Source organism: Chanos chanos, chromosome 11 (assembly GCF_902362185.1).
Source record: "Chanos chanos chromosome 11, fChaCha1.1, whole genome shotgun sequence".
Taxonomy (NCBI): Eukaryota; Metazoa; Chordata; class Actinopteri; order Gonorynchiformes; family Chanidae; genus Chanos; species Chanos chanos.
Genome location: NC_044505.1, coordinates 1,715,001 through 1,727,500, shown reverse-complemented (window position 1 = coordinate 1,727,500; position 12,500 = coordinate 1,715,001). Strand labels below are relative to the sequence as shown.

Below are 12,500 nucleotides of genomic sequence, written 5' to 3'. Positions count from 1 at the left end.
CTTAATCCGCCAAGTTTCTAGAACATTCCACAGTGCAGATGCACCATGGGAAGAAGATCCAACTCTTCTGTGAATATTTTCCATCGTCTGGGAAAACCATCAAAAACATCCCTTGGATAGTTGGCACACTTCTTTATCATCAACAGATTGTCAAAAAAGAAAAAACCAAATTCATTTTTTTTTTCTGTTGTCTCCTCCAGAGTAGCCACCCCTTATGGAGGGTTTGATAAAGCTCCCCGGGGCATCTCCTTCAAACTGCCCGAAATCGACCTGAACCCGCAGCGATACCCAGAACTCCAGGACCCAGGGATCAAGCGCCCCACCTTCAACCGTATCGCCCAGGGCTGGATCTCTGACGGCACCCCTATCATCCTACCCACAATCCCGCTGGAGCCCATAGAGATCCCTGAGTCCGACGACCTGTGAAACGGAATCCCAGCTCCCGACGCCGACGTCGACGCCTCGCCGGACAAGTCGAAACTGATCCCAGATAGCCTGAGCCTAGAACCGAACCAGCGATCCGCATCATCAGTGACTCCAGGGTGATCCTGGGAAAGAGTCAAACTGGGTTGCATTTAGTATTTATCAATATTTAATAGACAGAGTCTGCAACTGTTAAACGATGACAGGTAGTTTTCAAACCCCGGCCGTGCGTGTCATATTGCACATACGGCCAATAGACACATCGAACAGTCACCGTTAGCTAAGAACTAAGCATCAAGTGTCCCATGTGAGGCTTGTATCACTCACTAAATAGAGATTGTACAAAAGCTACTCAAGTCAGTCTCTCTCAACATATGCTGGACACAGGTCAACAGAGGTCATTGTCATAACTGACAGATATCAGTTATATCCGTGTATGTCGATGAATTATAATACAGTTCACTCTCTAGAGTCTTTGAGGTTATGTCATGTCCTTTACAGTATTTACTGATATGTGCCCTCGGAACAATGACCTTTACTGTGCATCGTTTGAAGACGTGTCATTTGGGTTGGGTGATATTTAAAAAGTGTTTTTCCGCTTCTCACTTCAAAGTTCTGGGTCCACTGTCAAAACGCTACACATTTAATAACTTGCATCAGATTGTAACATCTCCTTTTATCCTCAGTAGTTAAAAAAAAAAAAACCCTGTAAATATGACGTGAAAAAAGTGCCTGGAGGTTTGTTTTTGAAGTAAAAAAAAAAAAAAAAAACAGAGAAAAGAAAGGTGTGCTTCTTTTTGGAGACTTTACTGAAACGTGTTAGGGTTCTGTTTTTTGACTGAAACTCTCGCTGCATCATCAGAAACATCCATATACAGGATTCATGCTAAATTCCCGCTAATTTCTGCTCATTTTCTCATACGATACTTTTAACATTTGTGCTAAATTAAATGAGTATTTATTTGAATGTATAGTTATCATATTGTGGAAATAAAGAATTAACCCAAACAAACTGATTGGCCCATGCGATTCTGTGACAACAGATAAATGTTCATTCACATTTTGTTAATAGTTTCAACAGCTTTTGCACGTTCATTCACACACCGAGGACAACACCGGGGGGGGGGGGGGGGTGTCATGGTAATTGCCATGGTAACTGTGACAACCAATCAAAACAATGTGTTTCTTTAAATGGACTCCTCACTGAGCTCATTAATAAAGTTGACATTGTTTCTGGACTTTCATACTGCAGTGTCTTGGAAACAGCCATCGTCATTCAAAAGAGAAGAGAAGGAACTTTACAGAGAAATCTAATAATGCCATGTAGGATTTTGAAAAAATCCCCGCTTATCGTCATCCTGTTTGTGTTCTCCACACAGCTCTGTGAATTTCAACATATTAAAATCAGTTTTCCGCGTTATCTATGTAACATCAATTACTGAAACAAAACAAGCGTTGGATCATTTTGGCGTTAGAAACATGACTTGCAGACTGAGGTGTGCTCTCTCTCTCTCTCTCGCTCTCTCTCTCTCTCTCTCTCTCATGGCTGCCAGCTGTCAGAGATCTGGGGAAATGATTTCCCATTTTGACGCTCAGACTAATTATTAAATTCATTTTCAAGTTCCTTTGTGTGTTTCCCTCAACATTCCCTTTAACAGAAGGCTTTGTGTCCTGCATGTATTTTAAGTGGAGTCAGCAGTTTGCACTCAAGCTAGAAGTTGTCCTCTATTGTTGATCTAAGGGCAACCCACCCCTGTCCCCAATCCTAACCTTAACCCCCACAGGAGAAATGACAAAACTGAGGTCAAATCAGTGTAAAAGAGCAAGTTCTAACAGGTTCTTTCTAAGAATAAGCTAGCCACCTCATTGAGTTCCATATATATCATTATGCTCTACTATGTTCATTTGTCATTCACGAAGCTAGTCATTTAGACCAATATCGTCATTCAGACCGATATCGTCATTTAGGCCAATATCGGTAGATTAGCCCAGAGTGAGCTGCCGAAACCAGACGGGTTGGAATGGACCGAAGCTGTTGGCTGGACCATAGCAGGCGATAAAACTGTATGCGTGTGTATGTAAGAGAGGGTCGGTATTATGCTATAGCCATTCCCGCTGTTTGACGATATGAGGACGACTTTCTTTAAGACATAGTGGACTTAATGGCGGTATGACGATGACTCTATCTGGCATTGCTGTTGTATTTAGCTTTGCTGAACCATATGGTGGATCAAGAAACAGTGTCAGTTTCTCCAACTCGTGTTACAGACTCTGAAACAGGATACAGTCATGTCTGCGCTCAATGACAGCGGCTATATTTAAGACAGGTCATGAGTAACGTAGCATCTGCAACTCATATGCTTCCATTACAACAAACGCAACACAGAGATTTCCCAACCGTCAGTAATCACTTCATTAACTCTCCTGATTTATCTGTAATCTGATTTAGATTTGGCCCGACAGACATCTGAGAGCCCTCGATGGACTGTGAATTCAAAAGAGTAAATTTAATTGCGGGAGAACGATATTAAATGACATGTGCACTTAAGGGTCTGTGAACTAAACAAACACGCACCAGAGGACATGCTGTCCTGTTACCCTCTCTGTTCTTTTCATAGATTTTACAGGATTTTGTTCAATCATGTGTCACATCATGAGCATGAGAAACAGAAAAAAAACAGAAATATAATTTGTGGAGGGGATTTCTTTCCCCTGAACAACATAAATAAATTATTACAGTGCATTATGGAATCAATGGGCAGTGTATGAGCAAAAGCTATGCACTAATTAATAGGGTAAGGGTGTTACGCCACGCGTGTACACTAAACCCCATGAATAAGGTTAGCTACCGTGACGACAAACCTCTACCTCCTCTCAATTTCACAGATTTGCGAAATCCACTCATAAAAGGCGAGCGAGTGACCCAACTTGCGCGATATTCAAAGTGTAACAGTGCAATGCAGGACCCTGTAACGCTTTTCAATGTGAGAAAAAGCCCTGGGCGCGTGCAGCTGGGGCAGGGTCTGGCCGGAGCTCATTACCACTCTCGCGACCGACAAAACGACTGGGACACGCTAATGGTAATTATAGTTAAACGGATATGGATTTTACCACAGAGTTAAAACAATACTACGTGTCCTTCAGATGACCAACAGAATGAAATACTCATTTGGCCTCCGCAGTCCGTCTGTCTGACCTCATTAGCTCTCGGTCCTTCAGTCTGACCTGAGAACAGTCATCAAGGCCAGCGACATCACAAATACCTGAAGGAAGATCAATCTGTAGGCTACTTAGTAGGTGAATAGTTACTGTCACTGTGTTTGTTTATTTGTTTGTTTGTTTGTTTGTTTTTATAAAGTGGCGTACCATTGAAGACATATTATCCCCTGATATGGTTTCGTCTCATTTGCTGTACAAATACTGTTAACCCCTCAGAAATTACAGTTAATCTTAATGTGTTAATTAACTGAGCTACTGACAGCAAAAGATTCGCTATTTAGCCTGCTCAATTACAATTGGCGGGCTAGCGGGCAAAGGATTACCTTTTTAGCAGTTTTGACAGACTCACGTCTTATTCGTCATTATTCTTCGTTCGGAAGTCAAGTAAAACATTTCACTAAAACTGGAAAACTTCACAAGGCCGAAAACTAAATTAAGTTGCTGCACTTGTTGGTCTGTATGGTGTTCTGAGAACGACATCCCACTTCACCAAGACCACAGCTTTCAGTAGGCAGATACAGAAATGTTGACAAATTTGTTTTTTATTTTCTGTCACGTAGACTTTTACACTTTAGAGTCATTCTAAAGGGTTTTTTTTTGTTTTTACCGTATGTCGCACACTAAAAAGGCTTTCATGCGCACACACTGGTATACATCATGGTTGAAACTGTAACTGTCTATGTCAGCCGGGGTTCATTCCAGAGGCCAGAGTGCGTATTTAAACAAAAGCAGCTACTGGTACAAGTGCAATGTCTCAGTGTTACAGAGCAGCCTACTTACCTATTTATTTTCCCTATATAAATTACATATATGAAATAGCCTACAGCGTGTAATGTTAAGTAATGCGTTTATTCTCATCGTTGACTCCTGACACTGGCTCCTACATTAGTATAATGAATGTCTTGTGTTCATTGGGTTAAAAGCAGTGAGACCTTTAACGCCTAAAGCGAGGAGAGACTTCACGTTTTGTCGCATTAAACTCTTAGACTAATATTTACATAATTGCTTAAACGAAAAGATTTTAAATACGAGCGGAGATCTTCTAAACAATAAATACGAAACGGGGAAAAAGGAGAGGGCAGTCAACATACTGCGCTTTTAAAAGTACAGGCTTGCATAGGTATGACATCAGTGCACGCGAAAACGAGGTTACTGTTCTCACGCCTGGTCTTAACTTTCACCGAGATTCGTATTGAAATACCGTTAAATTCCGTTATTAAAATTACCCAGAAGTTATCTAGAGCTGTAAGTACTACGACTATGGCGACAACATCCACAATTTTAACGCCCGAGTTTTTCATTTAGAGAGTGAAATACACATCATAAAATCTCGTGCGTGCGTCATGCATTTTTCTGGTGCATGCTTATGAAACGCCGTTGGTTAAAGATGCAGTGTAAACCTTCCGCCTCGCGTTGTGTCTCATTCAGTAACTCGAGCCTTCTCAAGTAGCCTACGTATTTACTTATCGAAACGATGTCGCTTTTCATTTCATCAGCCATAACGGAATTCACAGACGTTTAACCTGAGTTTCGAACAACTAGCCCGCAGCCAACTGAGGTCCTAAGATGTTTGTTGCGGGATTGCAGTAAAGACTGTACAGTAAGGGGCGGAGTTTGACCCCTTAACTCGCAATCCAACACTAATCCTATGCAGACTTCTCAGCCATTGGAAATCATCGGTCATCTCTGCTGCTTCTCAAAGGAAATACACTCGACTCGACAAGACGCATTGGAGCGACAACACCAGAAGTCTCAGATGGATGAACGATAGGACCGCGAGCGCCTGCGGACGCGCAGCCCTGCACCACTGCCGTCGCTGGTTTGAGTTTATTATCGCAAAATAGGCCCGTTTGCTGCTGTTTCGCTACACTCGTCGCTTTTGGTTTGTCTCTTACACAAATATTAATAGAAAAATACACAGTGTTGGCTAAACAACAAATACGGTATCAGCAATGCACACTGAAAAGACGACCGTCTGCGGAAAATAAAAATCCAACACATATCGACATATTTGAGGTAAGTGTCAGGGGTTTTTTTCTATTTAAAAAAAGAAGAGTTTTTCTTTTCTCTGAGGTGATTTTTTTTTAACGCGGTGCTGAGTTGCGGTATTGTCGGAGCTGTGATACGCATGCGTGTGAACAGGTGTAAGCGAAAACACGCCGTTCAGGTCTAGCTGGGAAAGGGGACTGATTTCACCTGCACAATGTATCGTTATACTGCATTAGCACAGAAGTAGCCGCTCAGAGATAACACGGAGCGCCGTCTCCATCCAACACGGGACAAGTAGCCAGCGCGAACGCCCGCCGTCTCGACATTTCTCGCATAGAGGGGATTTCTTATGAAGCTTTGTCATGCCAGGAATGCATGTCGCGGCTCAGATGGTTTGTGTGAAACCTCAACCCTTGAAAAATACTCTTAAATTTAGGTCCGAGTTCTCGAGTTTCAGTGCAGGAGTCATCTGGCTTCGTTTGTTCACGGGAAAACCACCGTGCCCTTGCAGTTGTGTGAATTTTGATAGATGGTACAAGCGATCCAGAGAACTTTGGATGATTTTACTCTGTTGACATCCCCCCACCCCCAGTGACCGGTTGACCGCCAGCATCAAAACTTTCCCCCCTCGCTTCATTTCTGACCGTGACTCACACAAGTGAAATGAAAGGACAGACAGATTTAGCTGTAGGAGAAGTTCATAGTTGAGATAAAGGATGTCATATGGAGTCTTGGTTCAGCTTAAGAGGGATTTTCAGAACAGTTTACCTTGCAAGACATATCAGTAGATTTTACGTTGATAATTACATTGAACTCTCCCCAGCATGTCCGTTAAAGAAGCCAGTGCTGAACATCCAGGGAAAACACCCTCTTCTCCCTGCCCTCTGGAACAGCCCTCAGGTTCTGTGTTTTGATCAAGGACAAAGCTGCAGAGAGCTGCTATGATTGAGAATCAAACACACAGTCTTGTGGTTTCCCATGACCGTTAAAGTGCTGTGACTCTCAGAACAGATGTAATGGCATAGAGGTTAACCATAAAAGAAAAGGGAAAACACAAACTGTTAATAAATCCAGTGTTCCGCTGTTTCCACATTACACATCAAAAAAAGTACAAAATGTGAAAGCAACTTATTGCACATTGAAAATCTGCTCTAAGGTTTTGGAAACTGGTTCTTGAGTAAGACAAACCCAAGGGCAAACTGGGAGAACTACTAAGCTCACTTCAGAGGTGTGACAACAAACCAGTGCGGCTTCACAGAGTGGGAAGAAAACGGATGGCCTGCCGCCAAATCAACCACAACTTCAGAAGATACAAATATTTGTGATTAAAAAAAAATCAGGAGGATCTTTGGCAGACATTCAATCAGCCTGTCTGACCGGGGTTGTGTTATAGATATAGGAAGACCAGCAGTCATGGTAGGAAATGCTTCATTGTAAAAAAAATCTTGAAATCTTCACCAATCATGTTGTGGAATCCCAGCCAATCCACAATTAGGGCGGAGCCCTTCTCTGTAAAGTCACGATAGGAAGAGAGAAAGCAGACAAAATGAGACCCACACTTTTAAACTTCACATCCCAGTCAATGATGCAGCTGTGTCATTCAGTTAGATACCAAACTGGAGGCAGTTTTTCTCTGTGTGTGTGAAATGTCTGACAGAACATCTGAAGAATTCAGAGATATGGCTGAAGTCTGTGGCTAAAGTTTATTAAAAATGTATAACTCCCTCACAATTGTCGTCCCAGGAGAGGGAGAGAAAGAAAGAGAGAGAGTGTGTGTGTGTGTGTGCGAAGGAGAGAAATTGTGTGTGTGTGTGTGTATGCATGTGTGTGAAAGAGAGAAGACAGGAAAGTCGGCAGCTCGTCCGTTTGCAAAGAGTCCAAAAAATCTGTTATTCTGATGTGAGAGAGAAGGAGAGAGACTCTGCATGTGTGTGTGTGTTTGTGTGTGTGTGTGTGATTGCGGCAGTAAAGTCTGCTTTCATAGCTTATCCCAGTCTACTTGATCCTGTTTAATCCTGGACTGTACTGGTGGGACTGGAGTTTACTGGTCTGTGCTTCAGCTCAGTCAAGGATAACTAATCTTTTGTTTGTTCTTTTGTGTAGCTCAAGATTTGAGCTTGTTAAACATGGGGGTGTTTTTCAATCAGTTCCATGTCACACTTTCAAAGAGAACAAAAAATACTCTAGATCTTTAATGAATTTTTGAATAAATGTTTTCAGTTTTAAACAGAATTTATGTACAATAACATTAAAAACAGAGAACATTGGCTAAATAAGAGTCCTGCAGACAAGAGCGGATCCCACAGTGTACATGAATAGTTGAATAGTTGAAACTGCTCAGTTACATTTTAGGAAAAAAGATAACCTGGATTCTCTGCGTTGGCCCACTCTGAGACACAGAGATAAAAAAAAACAGTAGTCACTCCGTGAGAAAACGTTATGAACAGATGCCAGACGCAGAGAGCAGAGCAGAGGAGAAATGTCAGATGCACAGGGTAAACAGAACTCGGGCCAATTCATGGGATCAGGCTGGTTATTCACACAGTTCCTCATTTGACTGTCAGAGAGCAACATTATATGTTTGAGCACTTCATTAACTTGCATACTTACTTCCTAGTGTCCTAAATATCTGGAGAAAATCAATTCCAGTTCTCAAAACTAACTGTGTAAAGCACCGTGTTAACCTGAGTTTAAACCGGACAAATGTGCTTCTTTTTGATACACAGTGTTATTCTTTTGTGTAAGGATTTACAATAACAAGGACAGTGAAAATGTCTGGATCGTTTACTCGCCAACTGTCCAGACAGGGAAGAAAGTGCTCTTTGGCTGTGCTGACTGGAGTAGCTCTCTGTCTCACATACTGGGAAGCTGAGGTCTCCATTAAGTTGATAGGAGGCAGTGCAGATTAGCGGTGTTTCTCCATTGTACGCTATTAACCTAGATACTGCACTCCTCTTTTTTCTGAGAAAGGATGGACATGTATCCGTGGTGCTTATCGTCATGGCGATTGCCAAGACACAGCAACCCTCTTAACGGGAGAAGATTAGCTGGCTAGCAGCTTTAGCCTGGCAGACAACTCAAGGCATGACGATCTCTATGTACATTCAGTGTGTCAGTGATTTGAATTGTGAACATAGATAGGTAGATACAGTATAGATGTTTGTGTGTGTGTGTGTGTGTGTGTGTGCGCGCGTGTGTTATGTTTTGGTAGCTCACCATTTTAATAAAGACAAATTCTGGCCCACAGAGATTCAGAAATCTACTAAAGATTCAGATCTACTGAAACATATGTTTACATTTGTCACCTGCCTACCAAAATCACAGGGTCCATCCACCTAATATGATATTCAAATCTGTTTGGCCAACTGGTTTAAGTTGGAGTGGTTTTGTTGTTATAATGGGAAAGGCTTAGGTGTGTTGGGTGAGGATTTCCGTCTGCATGTCATGCCAATCACTTTCTCCAGGTCACGTCTGAGGGTCACCGTAAGACAGGAAGTATCATGAGTTCTTAGAAAGCACGACACTCTGATAAGCCTCTGAAAGACCTTGCACGTTTAAAAGCCTCGCGAAAACTCAACGCACGATCAAAACTTCACACGATTTACTCAGAGTGTGAAAGCGCCTGAAGCTCCGTTTGTTTTATAACGAAGCGGGGACGCTTTGGATAGAGCTGTGATTCATTTTGCCGCCTCAGCCCGAAGCTCAGGAAACCGTCCAGACGTTTCTGAGGGGAGGAAGTGAAGGAGAGAGAGAGAGAGTTATCTCAAGTTACTCTTAATGAAGAGGAATGGAGATCTTTTGCCATTTCAAAGAGGAGGGAACTACTGCATAAACTTGGCTGTATCCTTAATCCTGCTTAACCGTGCAGGCAGCTCAGTCAGTCTGAAACTGATGTAGCGTTTGGACCAAATTCGGCATTTTCGCTTAACGCTGAGCAAGTGGAATGTTCAGGCACATAGCGAGTGCCCAGCGGACGATCCATCGGTAGGATTAAAAAAAAAAAAGGATGTTTTTTTTCATAGAATAAGAGGTGAAGAAGAATTTGGTTTTAAATGCGCAGAAACATAATATTGCAACACAGGACAGTGTCAGATTCTGTTTACGGTCGATTTGAACATATAATCTCAAAGCCATAAATGAATTTGTCCTCTTGAAACACGTGTGTTACGTTACACGGGGGAATTCCACCCCAGAGTGCACGGTTCACATGACCAAGGGGAGAAGATGCTGTCAGACGTCATTTTGTTAAAATGGTTCTTAAAGTGGCCCCCACGTAATAGCCATTGATTTCCTCTCTTTTGTCCCCACCCCCTCCCTTTCTGCCCCTCTCTCTCTCCTTCTCTCCCTCTCTCTCTCTCTCTCTCTCTTTCTCTCTCTCTCTCTCTCTCTCTCTCTCTCTCTCTGTCATTGCCCTGTTGTGTTGATTTGCAGCGTCCATACGAAAAATCCCATGGCCGACCTCGTCTGATTCCAGCTGGATGCTTGCCAGGATGAAATGGATTCGCCCCTCAGGTGGACTGGAGCGCTCTCTGCCCTGCGTGTGTGTGTTTGGAAACACTCCCTCCAGCGAGGGATAAGGCCACACAAACATGACACACACACAGTGAGATCTTTACAGAGACGCTTTGCAACCTGCTGCTAGAACACGGGCCTTTTGTATCAAGAGCTCTCCTTCTTTGTGCCTGTTTTTCCACAAGCCCAATGACCTGGACTCCATTTTGGCTCGGCCGGCTCACCTCAGCGCTACAGTTGCTCTGTAAAGACCCTGTTTAGATGAAATCAGGACCCTAGTTTTCTCTGCTGGACACCAGGAACTGGACTGATGCGGTTCCAGTCAGAGAGAGGGTCTTGTGTTGTTGAGTGACTCCCCCCTCCTTAGACTGGGTTTGTTTCTGTTCAATGGCATGGGTCAAGCTGTTTAAGAAGCCTGGTGCAGCAGGGGGGCTGGGGGGAGCCGGGATGCCGGGGGGAGGACTGGGGAAGTCGTACCAGCCAGGCTCCATGCTGTCCCTGGCCCTGACCAAAGGCCTTCTGAACGAACCGGGCCAGAACAGCTGCTTCCTCAACAGTGCCGTACAGGTGTGTGTGTGTGTGTGTGTGTGTGTGTGTGGGCATGTGTTGTTTTAAGAGCTTACAACAAGTCTGGCTAAATACAGCCGATACAAGCGATTTCCCTTAAAAAATTGAAATTCGATAAAATGTCATAAAACCATTACCATAAACTTTGATTTTTTTGTATGGGAACAGTTCACAGCTGGACAACTGATCAAAGCTCAAAAATAACCACAGGTGATTGATGACCATGAAATTTCAAAGTGTCTGTCCAAGCAGATGGAGTTTTTTTTTATAGAACCGTTTTCTTTTTCGGACAACACAGACATTAAATTCTGTGTTATTTACAGACAGCTGGCAGCTATATGTGAAATTTAGAAATCATTAAAATATGATTTTAGAGAATATTTTTCTGCTGCGAACACATAAGCCCAAAAACACCAAGTTTATGATCGTTGATTTTTTAATGTCATTTTTCTGCTGTACATTTACGAGTTTTTTTGCATCCAGAAATCCATAAAAACAGTGTTGCACCTACCCAGGATGAATAATGTTCAAGTAGGGTAGGTGCAAGTAGGGTAGGTGCATTTTCCATTGATCTCATAGTTGCATCAGTGTGAATTAAAATAACACAGTGAGAACTGTTTAACATCAGCCTGTTTGCTGTGTACAACTGCACAGAGTGTGATTCTGCGTATGTTGGATAATATATGTTAGGGTTGTGACCTGTGTTGTGTGTGTGTGTGTGTGTGTGTGTGCAGGTTCTGTGGCAGCTGGATGTGTTTAGGAGGAGTCTGAGACAACTCTCCGCCCACTACTGCCTCAGGGACGCATGTATCTTTTGCGCTCTGAAGGTACACGCACACACACACACACACACTCTCTCTCTCTCTCTCTCTCTCTCTCTCTCTCTGTCTCTCTCACTCTCTCTCTCTCTCTCTCTCTCTCTCTCATACAGACACACACACATACATTCTCTCTCTCTCTCTCTCTCTCTCTCTCTGTCTCTCTCACTCTCTCTCTCTCTCTCTCTCTCATACAGACACACACACATACATTCTCTCTCTCTCTCTCTCTCTCTCTCTCTCACACACACACACACGCACACACACACTCTCTCTCTCTCTCTCTCTGTATCTCCCTCACTCTCTCACACACATGCACATACACACACACTCTCTCTCTCTCTCTCTCTCTCTCCCTCTCTCTCTCTCCCTCTCTCTGTCTCTCACACACACACACACGCACAGAAACACACTGCCACATTGCTGTGATGCAGCTAAGACTAAATGTCACATGCATATATCTGAGTTTTATGTATTTTCAGAGGGTTTAAAAGTTGTATGGCTTTGAAGATTTATTTGAATATACCAGATAACATATATGTTTACAAAATGTCTACAAATGATAAAGCCTTTATAAGTTAACTATTGCACTGATGCAAAATCTCACAACATATGTAAACTCTAAGTTCACTAAGCTGTGTGGGTGTGCTTGTGTGAATGTGTCTGTCTGTGTATTTGTTATGTTTGTAAATGGTGCATGTGTTGCGCGTGTGTGTATGTTTGTGTTTATGGTGTCTGTGTGCATGTGTGTGTGTTTGTGTGTGTATTTGTGTTTTTTATGGTGTGTGTGTGTGTGTGTGTTTGTGCTTATGGGGTATGTGTTTGTGTGTGTGTTTATGGTGGGGGTGTGTGTGTGTGTGTGTGTATGTTCATGGTGTGTGTGTGTGTGTGTGTGTGTAGAGTATCTTTAGTCAGTTTCAGCAGAGTCGTGAGCGAGCGTTGCCGTCGGATACGCTGCGTCATGCCCTGGCA

General features: G+C 42.9%; 2 protein-coding genes across 2 annotated transcripts in view; both read left to right on the top strand.

Annotated features, from left to right (window-relative positions):
• myoz2b (myozenin 2b) overlaps positions 1 to 426 on the top strand; it is an 8,648-nt gene extending 8,222 nt beyond the window's left edge. Inside the window, exon 6 of the mRNA XM_030788219.1 lies at positions 201 to 426. Coding sequence (XP_030644079.1) covers positions 201 to 426 — 226 coding nt within the window. The remainder of the gene's footprint in view (positions 1 to 200) is intronic.
• A 10,104-nt stretch (positions 427 to 10,530) lies between these two features.
• usp53b (ubiquitin specific peptidase 53b) overlaps positions 10,531 to 12,500 on the top strand; it is a 19,834-nt gene continuing 17,864 nt past the window's right edge. Inside the window, exons 1-3 of the mRNA XM_030788252.1 lie at positions 10,531 to 10,710; positions 11,445 to 11,537; positions 12,429 to 12,500. The exon at positions 12,429 to 12,500 is cut by the window's right edge and continues 63 nt beyond it. Coding sequence (XP_030644112.1) covers positions 10,531 to 10,710; positions 11,445 to 11,537; positions 12,429 to 12,500 — 345 coding nt within the window. The remainder of the gene's footprint in view (positions 10,711 to 11,444; positions 11,538 to 12,428) is intronic.